Below are 19,255 nucleotides of genomic sequence, written 5' to 3'. Positions count from 1 at the left end.
CCCCAGGTGATTCACAAACATATTAAAATTTCAGCAGCACTGTTGAAACCCGCCTCTGTCTCTCCCTAGATTTGGGTTGCTCTGGACTCTGCGCTACACTATTCCAAGCTGGTGTGGAGAACAGACTAGGAAAAGAACACAGACGAGGGATTCAGAAGGAAGACTGTCCTTCACCAGAACGTCACTGCAGAAAGGAATTGTGGCACTCACCTGCCAACAACCAACTCAATAACCCGTCACCATGCCTGGCTTCCTACAGGAAAAGCCGACTCCAAGTCTCCTGTCTGCCCCGAGGAGGCATGCCCTGGAAATGATGGTTTGGGGATGAGACAGAGTGTTAACCAAGAGTATCCCTCACCCAGAGGAGCTGTCCTCCCCGCCCCCAGCCTCCATTAAATAGATCAACTGTTCCTCCCCAGGGGAAGCCTATCTTGCTGACAGTGACTCTGTCTGCTTCTGGAAAGCACCCTGAACCCAAATGGTCAGAGCTGAATAGGACAGTTTGCCAAGGGATCCCAGACTAGCTGGAAGCGTTTAGTAGATGCTGAATTTTAAATAGGTCTCACTGTAAACAGCTCACATTTAGCAATGGAATTAGGGTCTCCACTTTATGTAGAAGAATTTATTCCCTCCACATCAGTGTTGGAGAGCTAAAAAAATTATATTCAGAGATTCCAGGGTCTCAAGAATGACCCATCTGTTTGAAAAAATATCCTGCGTGGGGCGCCTGGGTGGCTCAGTGGGTTAAGCCTCTGCCTTCAGCTCAGGTCATGATCTCAGGGTCCTGGGATCAAGCCCCACATCGGGCTCTCTGCTCAGCAGGGAGCCTGTTTCCCTTCCTCTCTCTCTCTGCCTGCCTCTCTGCCTACTTGTGATCTCTGTCTGTGAAATAAATAAATAAAGCCTTTAAAAAAAAATATCCTGCATAAAAATAATTTAAATACACATTTAATTGAAATCATGAGGATTTTGTTGGTAAAAGCTGTAACTTGAAGAGCTTTTCTTTGACTACTTGAATCTCTATGGTAATGTGTGTTTATGAGCCAGAAAGTGTCAGGGAAACTATCCGCATGTGCAGTTAACTGTTAAGTAAATTAAACTGTTTTAAACCAATAATCCTTTTCATTATTGGTTTAAACCCAAAAAGAAAAATTCAGTTGGGATTGAAAGAAACAAGCTACTGGCAAAAGAATAAATTAGAGGCTTGAGCTGTGATCAGGGCCTCGAAGCGGGGGGAAAGTTGTCATTTTAAATCTTGCTGATTAGGAAATGCCAGGCGCTATGGAGGAAGGAATCAAACCAACCACCATCTCACCCGTGGTCAAAGATCAATTTTGGAATCCCAGTTTTTAATTGGAATTTTGTATTAAATTCCAAATAGGAAAATTTTGTCTTAAATGCCTTGTCTGTTTCCATAAATTATTCCTTATATAATTAAGAAAGCTCAGAATGTATTGTTTTAATTGCATTTTATTTTTATAAACTTTGGTTATTTTTCTAATAATGCTTTTGGAAATTTTATATTTATCAAAACGACTCTAAGTTGTACACAGTCTGTAATTAAGGGGCACCTGGTTGGCTCAGTGGGTTAAGCATTTAACTTCTGCTTAGTTCATGATCTCAGGGTCCTGGGATGGAGCCCTGCCTGCCTGTGGAGCTCAGAGGAGTCTGCTTCTCCCTCCTGCTGGACCATCACCTCATGCGCGTACACACCCTCTCAAATAAATAAATTAAATTAAATCTTTTTTAAAAAATACAGATAATAGGGCATCTGGTTGGCTTAGCCAAAAGACACTTGATTTTGGGGTTGTGAGTTTGAGCCCCAGGTTGGGTATGGAGGTTATTTAAAAAATAAAATTTCTATATATATACAGATAATAAAGGCAAGATGTAAGTTGTGACCCAAGAATTAAAGGATGCTTTCACATAAAACCTTAAGAGCCTATATTTGATGTGTCATTATTTCTTAATTATATGGAATGCCAAAATACTACCTGTCTCCCTGCAGCAAAACTAAACATATCAACTGGTAATAAGTAGGTCAAAATAAATGCTAACTGGGAAAACCATTTGAATTTATTCATTATAAATCTTGGTATAACAATATGTAACATTGGTAAGAGAATGTTACATATATTTTAAAAGAACTAAGTTTTAAGATAGGATTTATTTACCAACTACAAAAATGTATTGATTCTAATATTATCAGTAATTCAGTAATAGGCAGAACCAGTTAGTTTGGCTAGAAATCACACACGTATCTTACAATTATATTTTAGGTGACAGTACATGGACACAGTGATGAGGAAATGAAACACAGTGTATAACGCTGTTGTAGACTGCGCTGATTTCAAAGTGGAATGGCGAAGGGGCTCCCTCCCCACTCCTGCACCATCTGGAGGGGGCTGGGGACCGCCTGCTAAATTTCACTGCCTTATAAGAACTTGAAAGTGTCAACTATTAGAATACCAGCACCCTTAAGCTGAAAGCAGGATGAAAACAGTGGAACCAAACTCTCCATTAGGAGAATATGTAAGGAGCCACACCAAACCAGAGCTTATGAATTACTAGGATGCCTGGCTGGCTCAGACAGTCGAGCTTGTGACTCTCGGTCTTGGGGCTGAGTTCGATTCCTCATTACGGAAAGGAGGTAAGCTTCCAAGAAAAATAGGGTCATGTCAGAAGATACAGGAGCCAACCCAAAGGGCCCCGTGCTAGCCAGGCATTAAATTTATGAAGAGCCATGAGATCATGATGATCCACAATAAAAGTTTTAAGTATTCTAAAAGAATGTAGAACATAATCAGCACCACTCATTTTTATTGATTATGTTTGTGTTACTGACTTTTTTATCCTATCGATGAAATTAGTACATTCTCCCTTTAGAAAGCTGTTTCTGAGCCAAGGGAGAATCATCCACACAAAGGCCTCGGAAGCTGTGATACCAAAGCAGAGAGAGCCAGAATGCAGCCGCATCTCGTTTTAAGGCTCCAGAAGAGTAGGGCACCTGGGTGGCTCAGTGGGTTAAGCCTCTGCCTTCAGCTCGGGTAGTGATCTCAGGGTCCTGGGATCAAATCCCAGTCGGGCTCTGCTCAGCGGGGAGCCTGCTTCCCCCCTTCTCTCTCTCTGCCTGCCTCTCTGCCTATTTGTGATCTCTCTCTGTCAAATAAATAAACAAAATCTTGAAAGAAAGAAAAGAAAAGAAAAAAGAAACAGGCTCCAGAAGAGTGAAATGGTCCTACCGTAACACAGTACAAGATGTCTTAGGTCCAAAGACCTTAAAAATCAGACAAATTTTGAGACTTGATCAGCCAGTGTGCTAAGGACAAGCTTCTCTGGGGCAGAATAAGTAAGGCTTTGATTTGAATCCAGAGAGGGGCTAAGTGAGATGACAGAATCACCGATGTGACCACAACAGATTCAGATTTCTGGATTAATAAGGAATCTGTTGGTATCTCAAGGTTGTTACCTCAAGTGCAACATGAACAAAATCAACTGTATTTCCCCCCACCAATTTCCTCTTTATTCTGATTTCTCTAGCCACAGTTAGTGACATCAGTCTTTTTTTCACATGGACCCAGAATGTAGTCATCTTGGAGTCCTGCCTTCGCCTCATGTCCTCTAATCAGTGGATGGCCTCTCCACCATCTCTTGAGTTTCATCTTTCTATCCGACCTTCTTCCAGTCCAAGCGCCCATTCCGCTCTCATCAGAACTAACATAATAAATAGCTTTCTGATGATTCCCCGTGGATCCCCTACTTCCCGAGGTTCTGTAATCCAGAGTTGTCCAGGTCAACTCTGATCTCATCCGCTCCACTACTCAAACCCTTCATTCCAGCCCTGCCCACCAGGGAGTTCAACGTCTCACCTGGCATTCAAGACTCTCCACTGTACTCTACTAGCCGGGTCTCCCCCCGCCCCACCCCCCAATCCGCCATCCAGTCGCTTGCTTACTCACTCCACATCAGCACACCTTGCACTATGCTAATCACTGTGTATATTCTTACATTCAGACCTCTCAACTCTGCAGGGAGACTGTTGTCCCCATCTTGCAGAGGAGCAATCGAGTGACTTCCTCAAGGTACCACAACTGGGTGGGGAACCTGGAGGCTGAATCTGTGTCTTTCTGACTTCAACATCCTTCACCATATAAACCAGGCACCTGAGAGCAAAGAATGCTCTATGCACAACAATAATCACCAGAAATGAGACTCGAGATGAAGAGGGAACAGTAGCAGAAGGTTCAGACAGTGGCTCTGCTGGCCCGGAGGGCAGCCTCTTGTACTCAGATCAGACAGGCCGGGATTGTCCAGAATTCACACACATCCAAAAACCGTAAGTGAGATTTCATCAAGATCCTCCTGGCAAACAGCTGGCTCTGGAAACAGCCTGTTCCAAAACCCAAAGAAACCTGGGACACAGTTTCTGTACAACAGCTGAATGTCACTGGTTCAACAATATCTTAAAGAACCTCAAGTACAGGAAAATCCAAAGTTAAAAACTACAGTGTAAATGCTATGATACATTTTTTAGAAATCTAAAAATAATAATAATAATAATAAATGCTATGTGGTATCCTGGATTGGATCCTGGAACGAAGTGGACATTAGTGGGAAAACCAGCGAAATCTGAAGTCTGTAGTTTAGCTGATGTACTAGTTTTGATAAACCCATGGTTGTGTAAGACATTAACACTGGAGGAAGCCGAGCAAAGAACTCTGTACTATTTTTGCAACTCTTGTAAGTCTAAAATTATTTCAAAATAAAAAGTCATAAGGATTAGCGGATGACCTTCTACTGAATTTCTTTGGGCATTTTTCTTCCCTGTCCCTAACTAGCCACATACGGCCTTCAGCACATCATATCTCTCTGCATGCCAGTTTCCAACTATTTTAAAAAAGAAGGAGTGACACAAACCAGATCATCTCCAAGCTCTAAAGTTTTGGGATCCTGGGGTGCTTGGGTGGGCATCTGCCTTCAGTCCAGGTCATGATCCCGGGGTCCTGGGATCAACACTGCCCCCCTCCCCACTCTGCATCTGGCTTCCTGCTCTGTGGGAAGCCTGCTTCTCGCTCTCCCACTCCCCCTGCTTGTGTTCCCTCTCCCTGTGTCTCTCTGTCAAATAAATAAATAAAATCTTCAAAAAAAAAAATTAAGTTCTGGGATCCTAATATATTTATGACACGATTCTCTTTACAAAGAACTGATCTGCAGTCTTGTTCACGTGCACAACCCTGGCGTTTAGCACTGTGCCAGCACGTGGTGGGTGCTCAATAAAAGTTTTTGAAACTAAACTGGCTCATACCTCCATTTGTAAGATGAGGTAGAACTATTAACTCTCTTGCCTAGTTGGCCACTAGAGAGCGAAATGCTCACAGAATTTTCTCCACTGAATGCAAATTCATCTCCTCCAACAGAGGGGAGTGGACCTTCAGGTCCCCTGCATATAAAAATCCATCCCTGGTTGGGGGAAGGGAGTCACCATCTGTGCATAGTTTTCTGCCCATCAGAGGAAACTCTCGTTAGGGTGATTAGTACCATAAGCTTCCAGAAGATTAGGCAAACACGCACGGCACTCAGCAGGCTCAAAAGTCTAAACCACCTCGATAGATCAGAAGCTGAACTGCAAAAAGGTGGCTCCCCCCACCTCAAGTACTTGTTGTCTTCCTACTTCCTGAACAAAACGGGCTGCACTTTTAAAGGCTGGTTAAAGAGCTCAAATGAATGACTGGGAATTGACTAAAACCTTTATAACCTGAATGAAGAGAGCCTCAGCATCGCATCCTCTTAGCAACCCAGGGCTGAGCCCGTATGAGCTGAAGTTTGCAAGGCAAAGCAGCAGAGGCCTCCATCTGGAGTCAGGCATCCTGGGTTCAAATAGTGCCCCACGACCCCTGGCTCCCCCCCCATGGGCACAGACACGACACATACAGTGACCATGTGACTGTGGACAGGTGCCTTTGTTCCCACAGTGGTCCTGGAGGATAACAGCATCCACATGGTGCTGCCTGAGGTTCAAGAAGGTGGCGGGCACACAGGGCCAAGTAGTGACCGATCTGATCGAGGAATGGCTCACCTGGATGAGTCAAAAGCAAGGGAGTAGAACAGCAAGACACTTTCATTTCATCTTCCTAACTCTTAGGGGTGAATATCACAACCTCCTTCTAACAGCACAGGAAACGGGCTATGGTCTACCCAAAGCAGAGCTCCCTTCAAGTAGCTCAAGTTGTCTTTCTCAAGCCTGGAAAAGGGTGTCTGTCCCCAAATGTTCCTGAGCTGGCTCATCACAGTGCCTCCTGTCCCCACCATCCGACCCTCTCCCTCAGCCGTTGTCATCTCACGTCCCGACAGAATGAGATTTAAGTTGAAGTCACGGTCAAATACTGGACTATGGCTGCTGTCAGTGTCTACATTAACTTAGAAAATTCAGAGTAGACATCCTCCCCCGACCCCGCAGGGTGTAGGAAGGACAGAAACCTCGTGATCTAAGTTGCTGCCTCATGATTTGCCGAGTAAAATCCCAGACAGAGCCTGAGCCCTGAGAAAGGGACAAGCAGAGGGGCATCGAGGGAAACCGGGAGAGGGACAGAACCGAGGGTCAAAAACTTCAGGGGCCATTCGGCAGAGCGCCCTAGGAATGTCACCCAGCAAAGCACAGATGAAGATAATTTATCAAAAGGCAAACTCAGCCTAAAATTACAGCCACTTCGGTAACACCCAGCACCCATGGGTCCTCCCCTTGTGGCTGCGAGGGGCAGATGAGTCACATAACTGAATTTTCTCTTCTCCCTCAGCCAACCTGGACATTTTCTCCTAGGAACTGAGATTTAGGGAAAGTGAATCCCTGCTTTAAAAAATAATACTAATAAATAAAAGTCACACCTGTTACCAAGTTTTCCTACTGGAAATTTCATGAGTCTGGAAAGCAAAGATTGGAGGCAAGAACAGTCAGGAGAGTGGGAGCTTTACTCGCAGACATGCAGCGGCTTCACATTCCCCGGCCAGGACAGTTTTGCTTTCCTGTTTTCACTGAACTGTGTTTTCACAGACATACCAGCATCAAGACTCCAGGAAGGGCTCCAGAAAAGCTTCCATGCCCCCTTTTTGGTGTCCGCTGTTTTGCAGGACAATCACCTTGTGATTTTTTAAAATGCAAACGTATTTATTTCTTAAATGCTACATTCCTGGTGAACATAGCTAATGCATAGTGGTCAAGTCTGAGTTCAGGTACTGATCTCAGGGTCTCAATCTATGGTTGTGATGGGTTCCTTGCTGGGCATGGAGCCTACTAAAAACAACAAAACGAAAAAACCCAATAACAACAAAAAAAAACTAAACCTATAATATAGATAAAAAGTGACCTAAATAAAATGAGTTTATGCAAATCCTGCTTCTTAGCGTCAAAAGCATGGCAGGCAGTTTACAGTAAAATAACAGTAAATGTGGTGGATTAAAAGGAGAAATTCACTGTGCAAAGGGAAGCAGCAACTCTGTAACCACAGGGCTAGCTCGTACTGGGTTTATCAAGCGCTTTTAAATCCCTTAATAGAGTAAGGGCCGTTTCCCGGAGAAGCCAGGAGCAGATGACGCAGCCGAATGGGAACTGCTTTATACAGCCCGCTTTGAACAAGATTTCAACCCTGCAAAGATGATTGCATCCAGCACCCCCCCCTTCCCGGTCAGGAGTCCTGATTAAGAAAAGCAAAACCAGAGGAGCAGGAGGTGATCAAACCATTCCCGTCTATAAATAACTCCCTAGGGGAGTTGCTAGCAGCAGGATCCAAGGCAGGAAACCCGAGCCAGAAGAATCTGGACATTTCTTGGAGAACCCCTAGAGGAGCGTGCGCCCAGGGCCCCGTGGAGGGGACCCCGGCACTCTACCTGGCCAGACCCAGCACTGCCATCTGCGTGGCACATACCTGTTGCCAGAGCCCGTGGGGCCAACACCCTAGGTCGGGCCCTGCACCTGCACCCGCGCCGCACCACTGGGTGGCCTGTCGCTGCCGAAACGCACCGGAAGGTGTACCCAGGACAGAGCAGGTGGCAGCGGGGGAGGGGGCGGGGGAGGGGGGCATCGGGAAAGGCCAGGTCGGAAAACCCCTCGGTGGGGCCCCACTGCCGAGAGCAACCCGAAATCCTGTGTTGGCCACCGCTGGCCACGCTGGCATGGACTTCTGGCTCAGCCTGGGCACCCTCCTCCCCGCCCTCCTCTCCGCCCTCCTCCGCCAGGTTGCCCAGAGCACGGCCTGGCCTGCCCCCAGCATTCTCCTCCCTGTCCTTAGGTTTTGCCTTAAACATCAAAATGTCACCTCCTCAAGAAGGTCTCGCTCCACCCCCTAGGCTAGGTGAGAGCCCCCTCACGCCCCCCCCCCACAACTCTCTCCAGCAATAACACTCACCCACCACCTTGTAATTGAACCCTTGTAATTGAACCCTGTGTCTGTCTTCTCTTGGAGGCTGGAAACTCTCCCAGGCCGGGCAAGGACGAGATCTGTCTTTATTGCAGGCACAGAGTGAAAGGAAGGTGGCTGAAGGTTTTGCTGAATGAGAAGGAAAAGTGGCCAAATGGGGCCCCTCTTGATAGGATGTTTCAGGAAGGAGGTGCAGATTATGGGTTTAAATTGCTTATTCTCAGGCGCCTGGGTGGCTCAGGTGGTTAAGAGTCTGTCTTCAGCTCAGGTCATGATCCCGGGTTCCTGGGATGGTCCCTGCACCAGGCTCCCTGCTCACCGGCGAGCCTGCTTCTCCCTCTCCTATTGTCTCTTGCTATCGCTTTCTCTCAAATAAATAAATTAAAATCTTTTTTAAAATTTTTTAAAAATCGCTTATTCAGTGGATTTCTTGTTCCCGTGCTAGGTGCTAAATGCTTCTTTCATCACAAGAGTAACTGAAATCTGGACTTACTGTTCCTTTACTAGGGGCACTTAATACATTTCCACTGCTGCCTCAACGATGAATGGTCATAATTTTGCCACCTAATCCCTGAAGCCTTCACTGTCAGCACAACAGTTTCAAGCAAGAACTTGAGCCTTCCCCAGGGTGCCTTGGTGGCTCAGTGGGTTAAGCTGCTGCCTTCGGCTCAGGTCATGATCTCGGGGTCCTGGGATCGAGTCCCGCATTGGGCTCTCTGCTCAGCGGGGAGCCTGCTTCTCTTTCTCTCTCTCTCTCTCTCTCTCTCTACCTGCCTCTCCATCTACTTGTGATCTCTCTCTGTCAAATAAATAAATAAAATCTTAAAAAAAAAAAAAAAAAAGAACTTGAGCCTTCCCCATCTGTGTTTTGGGGAATAGGGAATTCATTATTCTGTGGTTCTATGGTAAGACCTAGAATGCCCCATGGTGTCGATTAGGAATATGGCCACCCGCCCCTTCAAAAAAACAAAAACAAACAAAAAACCAAGGAGATAAATGCAAAGCATCTGGAAAAAGGAATGGAATCCGACCTCCAGTTAGGTGGTTATGGAAGGCCTCCAGGTCAGAGAAAACCTCAAGTTGAGATCTCCTGTCACTGCTGAGGTTTGTAGAAACACAGGAGAATTCAAGAATGATCAGAGTAAGTGCCTTCAAGAACACAGTTGCTGACAGCTGCAAAATATTCTACATTCGAGTGTTCCATGATTTGTTCACCCCTCTCCTGTTTTTGGATTGTTTTCTACCCCAGTAACTGCTCACACAATGCTGAGGAGAATTGTCCTATACAAAACTTCTTAGCCACCTTTCTGGTAATTGTTGAGAATATATTCCTACGTGCCTATAAGTGAAATTACTGGATAAAAGGATATAAGCCTAAGACTATATAAAGGATATATGCCTAAGACTAAATAAAGGATATAGGCCTAAGACTATGGGAACCTAAGGCCAAACTTCTTACATTGAATGTTGTATAATTTTATCTCCTAATAGAGGACAAACTTTAAAAAAAAAAAAAAACATCTTTACTACTTTTAGAGGCACCTGAGTGGTTAAGTGTCCAACTCTTGATTTTGACTCAGATCATGATCTCAAGTCATAAGATTGAGCCCCACATCAGACTCTGTGCTGGGAGTGGAGCCTGCTTAAGATTCAATCTCTCCCTCTCTCTCTGCCCCTTCCCCCCCCTCTAAAATATAAATCTTGGGGGCCTGGGTGGCTCAGATTGTTTAGAATCTGCCTTCCGCTCAGGTCATTGTCCCAGGGTCCTGGGATAGAGCCCCACATAGGACTTCCTGCTCTGCGGGGAGCCTGCTTCTCTTTCCCCCTGCCCCTCACCCTGCTTGTACTCTCTCTCTAAGTCAAATAAATTTAAAAAATTTTTTTAATAAATAAAAATAAATCCTTACTACTTTGGTTAATGAAAAATGGTATCTTAATTTTTTTTAATTTTTTAATTTTTTAAATTAACATATAAGGTATTATTAGCCCCAGGGGTACAGGTCTGTGAATCGCCAGGTTTTCACACTTCACAGAACTCACCATAGCACACACCTTCCCCAACGTCCATCACCCAGCCACGCTCTCTCGACCCTCCTCCCCACCAACCACACTGTTTGTTTTGTGAGATTAAGTCTCTTATGGTTTGTCTCCCTCCCAATCCCATTTTGTTTCATTTATTCTTTTCCTACGTCCCAAACCCCCCATGTTACCTCTCAACTTCCTCAATCAGGGAGATCATATAAGTGTCTTTCTCTGATTGACTTATTTCACTCAGCATGATACCCTCTATTCCATCCACGTCATTGCAAATGGCAAGATTTCATTTCTTTTGATGGCTGCAGAGTATTCCATTATAGATATTGGTATCTCTCTTTAAAAGAGTGGTTTTTCTTTCCTTTTGAATTACTGGAAAAACTTTTTTTTCAATGTTTTACTGATCATTTGCATTTCTTCACCTATGAAAGAGATTTACAGTGCACGTTAAAAAAAAAAAACAGCAAAACTAGAATACAGCCAATACCTTTATACTTCTTATCTTTCCCATCCCATACCGCTGCCTCCTCATTCTCAATATTCCATTTATCACTCCCTTGCTTTAAAAAATACAGCTTAGGAGCGCCTGGGTGGCTCAGATGTTAAACCTCTGCCTTCGGCTCAGGTCATGGTCCCAGGGTCCTGGGATTGAGCCCCGCATCAGGCTCCCTGCTCAGCAGGAAGCCTGCTTCTCTCTCTCCCACTCCCCCTGCTCATGTTCCTTCTCTTGCTGTGTCTCTCTCTGTCAAACAAATAAATAAAATCTTTAAAAAAAATACATCTTAAATACAAATGAGTATATCCCTATATAGTATGTGGTTTTGTTTTAGTTTTATAAAAATATTATTCGATATATATACTTCTGAGCCTTACCCTTTTCCATGCAATGTTTCTGTGATTTACATACATAATTTTGCATAGCTGCACTTACATTCATTTTCACTGCTATATGATATGCTATTGTATGACTACAACATTATTGGTCTAGCGCTTGTCCAGCTGATCGATACGGAGTTATTTCCAGTTTGTTTGCTGTGACAGATAGTCCTGCTCTGACCAACCCCTTACTTGTCCCTGGAGCAGATGGGCAAACATTTCTCTGGGTGTGGACCCAGGAGAGGGATTACTGGGCTGAGCTAATTAATATTTGGTTTTATTTTTTTTAAGATTTTATTTATTTATTTGACAGACAGAGATCACAAGTAGGCAGAGAGGCAGGCAGAGAGAGAGAGGAAGCAGGTTCCCCGCTGAGCAGAGAGCCCGATGCGGGGCTCGATCCCAGGATCCTGAGATGATGACCTGAGCCAATGGCAGAGGCTTAACCCACTGAGTCACCCAGGTGCCCCAACATTTTGTTTTAAAAGGTAATACTAAACTATTTTCCAAAGTAGTTATACCAATTTACCTCTGATTACCAGCAGATTTATTTGTTTTCAACTGAATATATTTTAGGGCAAATACTTGTTCTTTTTCAATTTGCAGTTTATACAGATTTTTACAGCTGCCTTGGAGAGTTGTGAGGTTCCCGAACACAAAACTTCACACTGTGGTTCTTGAGAAAATCCTCTAGAGGCAATGAGCCAGATAGTCACAAATCCCTTATTGTCCAAATCTAGGTTTAGGTCACGGTGGCTTGGAGTAGCCCCCTCGTTCACAGGACAATGGCAGGGGTGTGACAAAGTCTGCTATGAGTTTGGTGTGGGGAGTTTTCCTAGCCACACAAGAGTCCTATGCACAATAGCGTAGCCGCTTTCAGAATCTCCTGCTATTTGTAGCTCAATGCTGTCACCTCCCCTATTACCGTACAACCTTCTATTTAAATCAGCCACTCTTGGCATCTCAAGCGGCTTTTCTTCTTAAAGGCCAAAAAACATTTACACTCTTTGATATGGGATTCAGAGTTGTGGGCATGCATTCTAAAAATGCTAACAAAAGAAGGAATTAGATTCATAAGGATATTGATAGCAACATGGGGGTATGGGTGATTTTTTTAAATTGGCAAAACATTTTATAAATTATTTTAAAACAATCTCTATACCCGACATAGGGCTCAAACTCATGACCCCAGATCAAGAGTTGGATGCTCGGGGCGCCTGGGTAACTCAGTGGGTTAAAGCCTCTGCCTTCTGCTCAGGTCATGATCCCAGGGTCCTGGGACTGAGCCCCCAATCAGGCTCTCTGCTCAGCAGGGAGCCTGCTTCCTCCTCTCTCTGTCTGCCTCTCTGCCTACTTGTGATCTCTCTCTCTTTCTGTGTCAAATAAGTAAATAAAATCTTAAAAAAAAAAAAAAAAGAGTTGGATGCTCTACAGATTACACCAGCCAGGCACCCCTTCACTGGAAAATTTTAGATGTTCCACAGTAGGGAACATATTACGCAAGTTGGGGTATATCCACTAAGTGGTACGAAGTGTCCCACAGACTGTTCTTCCCTGAACCATTTGAGATTAAGTTGCAGAAATCATAACTCTTCAGTCCTAAGAATTGCAGGGTAAATTTCCTAAACACAAGAAGTTTCTCTGCGTACGCATGTTGCAATGTTCAAATTCAGAAGATCTAACACTGATCCAAAGCCAATCTCTCGTGTTCAGTACATGCTCACATTCTACCAATTGTCCCAGTAACAGCCTTTATGGCAATATTATATTTTCCAAAGTCACACATTTCATACAATGTTCATGTCTCTTTATTCTTCTTTAATCTGGTCAGTTCCTTAATCTTTGGCTTCTGTGACCTTGACATTATTTGAGAGTCAGGCTTGTATTATTATCCCTCAATTTGTGTTTGTCTGTGTCCTCATGATCTAATTCAGGGAATATATTTTTGTGACATGATGTCAGGTCACTCTTGATGATGCCGACTTTGACCACAGGGTTAAGGTGGTATCCACCAGATTTTCCCACTCTCGAGGTGTCGATGGAGGGTGACTCTGTAATGTCTCCCAACAAGCTTTCACACAGGGGTGTTAGCATCCATGAGTGATTCCCGCCTGAGTCAGTTATTGCTGTAATAGTTGTCACACAGTTACTTTTCTAACTCTGCTGTGCCTTCAGCATTTATTAGCTGGTACTCTACTGTAAAGAAGAGCTGTTCCTTTTACCTCTATTTATTTATTTATTTATTTGTTTGTTTGCAAGACTGTTTTTTTAGTATCATTCTCCACTCATGGATCCTTTTTTTTCCAATGTCATAATTCACTACTGTCATTATTCATTTTGATTTCACATTCCTCCAAATTTGGCCACTGGAAGCCCTATCAAGCTGGCCCCTATGTCCCTCCGGACCTGTCTCCGTCCTTTCAGTCCGTCCTTGCTTTCAGCAGCCACAAGCTGTTCCTGAGTATCTTTCACTTGCCCTGCCCCTTCCCAGAGTGAGCCACAGATATGGACCTAAGAAATGCTCATGGCTCTTGGAATCGCCCTATTCCCCAGGGCGATTTTCTGCAGGTAGATCTAGGAAGTAGATTCCAACCCACAAAGTTCTCCCTTGCTGCCCCTCCCTCCATGATTAGCACCCTACTCCAAGGGAGAATCCTGACTCCCACCTACAGTACCATCATCAATTTACTTAATCCTACAATACGCAGACAATATTTTCAGAATTGCTACCCCCGACCACTGCCAACTAAGTACAATTCAAAATTTCTTTGTAGTTTTGTTTGCTTGTTTACACACAAAAGGTATACAGAGATTTGTGTTCAAAAGTAATTTGGGTCTACTTCTTTCGCGGTTAATTTACTATAGCATTTAGTTCATTAGCTTACTTCTGCTTGCATTCAATTTTAGTTTTCTCTCCCCCTTCTTTGTTGATTTAATTTAAACATTTTTTTTAAGATTTTATTTATTTATTTGACAGAGAGAGATCACAAGTAGGCAGAGAGGCAGGCAGAGAGAGAGAGAGGAGGAAGCAGCCTCCCCGCTGAGCAGAGAGCCCGATGTGGGACTCGATCCCAGGACCCCGAGATCATGACCTGAGCCGAAGGCACTGAGCCGAAGGCAGCGGCTTAACCCACTGAGCCACCCAGATGCCCTAATTTAAATTTTTGAATATAAAAACATCCATGTTTCTACGAGTCAAAGCTACCCCAAAAAAGTATGCTTGATACATCTTTCCTCTTAGAGTTTCTCTCCATTCCCACCCATCCACTCTAATTAACCAATTTGTTAGTTTCTAGTTGATTCTTCCTGAGTTTTCTTTTTTAGCAAAAATAAGCAGATCCTTGAATATTTTATTTCTCCTCATTTTACACAAAAAGTGGCATATGTACTTTTTTTGTATTTGACTTTTTTCACTTAGCAGTATATCCTAGAAATCACTCCACATCAGTTCATAGAGATCTTCCTCCCTCTCTTTAACAACTGCAGAGTATCTCATTGTATGAATGTCCCAGTGTATTCAACCCCTTGTCTATGTATTGGCACAAAAATTGTCTCCAAAATTTTGTCATCGCAAATAATGCTGCAATAGTTAACTTTGTACATATACATACTTTCATGTTGGCTTAAGTGTTTCTCAAGGGTGAGCTTCTGGCTGTGAAACTACTGGGTCAAAGTTGTAAGGACATACCAACTCTTGTTAGCTGTTGCCAAATTCCCCTCTGCGGGAGCTGTACCATCTTGTATTCCCACCAGGAATGTATATGAGTGCCTGTGTCCCCACAGCCTGTCCTCTCGCTTTTGACTTTTGCAAACTGGGTTAAGGTAGAAACGGTATCTCAGAATAATGTGCTTTTTCTCTTACTGTAAGAACCTATGAACCTAACATCTTTTCTTTTAAGGAACAGTTTCATACTTTTTTTCCCCCCTGGACTATCCATTCATGTCTCTTGCCTTTTTAAAAGATTGATTGGAGGGTTGCCTGGGTGGCTGAGTGGGTTAAAGCCTCTGCCTTCAGCTCAGGTCATGATCCCAGGGTCCTGAGATGGAGCCCCGCATTGGGCTCTCTGCTCAGCAGGAAGCCTGCGTTCCCCCCACCCCACCCGCCGTCAAATAAATAAATAAAATCTTTTTTTTTTTAATTGATTGGAATTCTGATCTTTGGTTCCCTCAGTCTCATTTACTTATGTGGGATATTAAGCTTGTATCTGTAATATACGGTGCAAATGTCTTCTCCCCATCTTCTACCTTTTCCATGGTAGGCTTCTGTTTGCCCATGACCCGACTTTTGTTTTTCGGTGCTGGCAAACGTACCATCTTTTTACTCCCTGCCCTTGGACTGGGTCATTAGAAAACCTCCGCCAAACCCACGCTACGGAGGCCTCCCCCGTGTTTTCCGGCCGCGCGCGGGCGGGCCCTGCTCCCTCCCGCTATCGCTCGCACCTGGCACACACGTGCGTTAGAGACGGCGGCCGGGGGCGGGCGGGCTGCGACCGTGGGGGCCGCGAGGCTGCCGAACGCGGGCCGCGCCTGCGCACTGACAGGCGGGCCCAGCCGGCGGGGGACCCGCGGGGAGGAGCGCGAGGGCGGGCGGCGCTGCCGGGTCGCGAGGTTTCCTCCCCGCCCTTCCGGAAGCGCCGCCCCCTCTCGCGCGCCGGGGAGGGTCTCCCGCCCGCGACCCCGCCCCCGGCTGCGGCCCGCCGGCCCGCCCTGCCCCGCTGCGCCCCCACCGCCCCGGGACGGACGCGAGCCGCGGGGTTCGGGGCCGCGGGAGGGCGTGCGATCGCCGGGGCTGTGGCGGCGCCCGGCGCTTCTCCGACGTTAGACGCGGGAAACAGAAGACCCCGTTCGCTGCGTCTCTACCAGCCTTCTCTCCCCAGCGTCGCCCCCTCCTGACGGTTGTTCTAACCCTCCTCCGTGCAGTCCTCCAGTCGGCCCCCCTCCTAACTGCCGTCTAGACCCCATCTCAAGGTGCTCGGCAAAAAGGGGGGCTCCCCGCTGGCCTGCGCCGTCGTCCTCTCTAAGGGGTTTCCGGTCCCCAGCACGGGGTGTCTTGTCTCCTCCAAGGCCAACAACCGGGCTCGGGTTCTCTGCCCCCGCTTCAGACGCCACCTACGTTTCTGCCACGCAGGCGACAAAATCGTGGGTTCCCCCCCGCACCCCTCCCGTGTGACGCTTCCTAGACCACTCGGAGCTCGGGCAAGGGCTTCACCCACCCGTGCGCTGGGACCGGTACCCGTCGCGAGCCGCAGGGCCGGAGGGGGCGTCCAGAGCTTCTGCGACTTTTGGACGCCCCCCCCCCCCCCCCCCCCCCCCCCCCCCGGCAGCGGCAGCGCCCAGCCCTGAGCCTTCTCCTTGGTGGTTTTCATCATTCCATTCGGTAAGTGGAGGCTGAGGTAAGTGAAGGTTACAGCCCTCTGGGCGCTTGGTTGGTTCCCCAGCTCCCAGCTCGTTCGGAGCCATCGGGGAGCACACAGTCCCCACCTCTTTCCTGTAACCTCAGCCCTGCAACTTCCAACGGTTTGGGAGCTATGGTCCAGACCCTGGGGACAAAGACCAAATAGGTTTTTATTATACCACCGCCCCCCAACCCACAAGTGCATGTAATCATGAGAAAAACGTCAGGTAAGTTCCAACAGAGCCTCATGCTACGAAATACTTAACCAGACCTTAGAACTGCCTAGGTCATTAAACTCAAGAGGAATCCAAGAGGTTTTCACAGACAAAAAGAACTTATATTAATGGTTAAATGTAATGTATCTGAATGGGCTCTTGGGACAGAAAAAGAGCATTAGGGAAAAACAGAAAATTTGAATAAAGTACACACTATAGATAATAATATCTATGTAGCTCTATTAACTGTAACAAATACACTGTAATAACATTAACAGGGAAACAGTTTATGAGGTCTCCACCCATCTTGCAAATTTTCTGTAAATCTAAAATTATTCCAAAAATAAAGTTTATTTAAAAAAACAACAACAACACCTATGGGGGCAGTGGGTGGCTCTGTCATCAAGCATCTGCCCTCAACTCAGGTCATGATCCCAGGGTCCTGGGATCGAGCCCCTGCATCAGACTCCCTGCTCAGTGGGAAACCTGCTTCTCCCTTTCCCACTGCCCCTGGTTGTGTTCTTCTCTCTCTCACTGTCTGTCTCTCTGTCAAATAAATAAATAAACTCTTTTTTTTTTTAAGATTTTATTTATTTATATGACAGAGAGAAATCACAAGCAGGCAGAGAGAGAGAGGAGGAAGCAGGCTCCCCGCTGAGCAGAGAGCCCGATGCGGGACTCGATCCCAGGACCCTGAGATCATGACCTGAGCCGAAGGCAGCGGCTTAACCCACTGAGCCACCCAGGCGCCCCAAATAAATAAACTCTTTAAAAAAAAAAGAAAAACAAGTTTTGAAAGACCCTTCAGTTATCAGGACACACCTTTAAAAGGCAGGGAGAGAATTTGTAAATCACTCTTGTATTTATGGTCAGTATGCTGGCAGGTAAGAAGAGAAAACTAAAATGGAATCTTCTGTGGGACGCCATGATGCCCGTGTATCAGACACAAAGAGAGGGTGAGGAGACCCTCCACGGGCCAGAGCTGCAGAGGAAGGAATGCTTCCCTGGTCCCCCAGCACCTCCGCCTAAACGAGGAAATACAAAGGGTCAGAGTGTGAAGAGGGGTGGGGTGAGAGCCCTGGGCCTGCTGTGAGGTGTCTTCTCCTGGTCCTTCCTTCAACCAGGAATAGCCCAGAGTGTGTTAGTCTGTGTCCCTGCATTTGGAGGACCCGGTGGACATGCGTCTGACATCCCGTGGGAAATCCAGTTGGACTGACCCAACTGCTTTGGTGGCAAGGCTGGGAGCACGCAGCTGTCTGCAGTTCTTGTAGGGGTCCGTGACTCCCGTGTGGGTCGTGGGCGAGAAGAGCGGGCTGGCAGTGAGTCACTGAGGGTCCTGCCGAAAAGGGCTACCTAGGAACAGAGGGAAGAATGTTGGATTTCTAGGGCTGAAAAAGAAGTTGAAAGTTAATTCCCCAAATCAAATTGCATGTGCCAGAATTCTCCAAGTTGGAAGTCTTCAAAGAAATTCCAAAAGTACCCATGAGAGGAAAAGGAGCTGAAAAGTAGCCCCTGAGAGTCTGGAGCCTCCCAGCAGGTCAGACCTGTCCTGTCCACCCACTTCTCCCATCCTGGCTGGAGACGGAGCCCATGGTGGGGAGTGAATGGGCAGGACGCCAAGGAAGGCGAAAGAAAGCAGCAACCTCCAACCACACCCCCCTCCTGCAGGCAGGCAGTTGCCAGCCCCTCACCTACCTCTGGCCTTGGAATGGAACTTAAAAGGGACTGATCCATAGCTAGGACTGGAAATACCAGTTTCTGAATTGAGGATGAACTTGTGACTTAAAGTAACCCCTAACATTGTGTGTCCTACCTGAAATGAGCAGAGAAGTTGAGTCTACATTAGGGGTTGAATTCTATCTTCCTCACCCCTGCCCCAAGAAGAAATATTGAAGTCCTAACCTTCGGTACCCTAGAATGTGACCTTAATTGGAAGTGCAGTCACTGCAGATGTCATTACTTAAGACAAGGTCATACTGACAGGAAGAATTGGGCATGATGACCAAGGCAGAGACGGGAGGGACCCAGCTAGGTGGCCACCAAAACGGGGAAATGGCGAGAAGGACTCCCTTACGGGTTCCACCGGGAGCATGGCCCTGCCAAGACCTGGATTTTGGACTTCCAGCCTCCAGATCTGTAAGAAAATAAAATTGTTGTTTTAAGACATCCAGTTTCTGGTATTTTGTTACAGAAGCCTGGGAAACTAACTCAGTCTCCTAGAGTTTTTGTCTGGAGCAGGTCGGATCATCTCCACAGGATGTACTTCGAGACGGTAAAGTCGTGTTCATTATGTTCCAAGAGTCATGTATACAGTGTACCCCATT

At 46.1% G+C, this 19,255-nt stretch overlaps 1 protein-coding gene across 1 annotated transcript in view; it reads right to left on the bottom strand.

Moving 5' to 3' along the window:
* Positions 1 to 8,090, bottom strand: part of HLCS (holocarboxylase synthetase) — a 216,083-nt gene extending 207,993 nt beyond the window's left edge. The window contains exon 1 of the mRNA XM_004762146.3: positions 7,920 to 8,090. Coding sequence (XP_004762203.2) covers positions 7,920 to 8,075 — 156 coding nt within the window. The 5' untranslated portion in view covers positions 8,076 to 8,090. The remainder of the gene's footprint in view (positions 1 to 7,919) is intronic.
* Positions 8,091 to 19,255: the final 11,165 nt, after the last annotated feature.

The sequence above is a fragment of the Mustela putorius genome, unplaced genomic scaffold, assembly GCF_011764305.1.
Source record: "Mustela putorius furo isolate JIRA1106 unplaced genomic scaffold, ASM1176430v1.1 tig00000765_pilon_pilon_pilon, whole genome shotgun sequence".
Lineage (NCBI taxonomy): Eukaryota > Metazoa > Chordata > Mammalia > Carnivora > Mustelidae > Mustela > Mustela putorius.
This window is presented reverse-complemented; position numbering and strand designations above follow the sequence as displayed.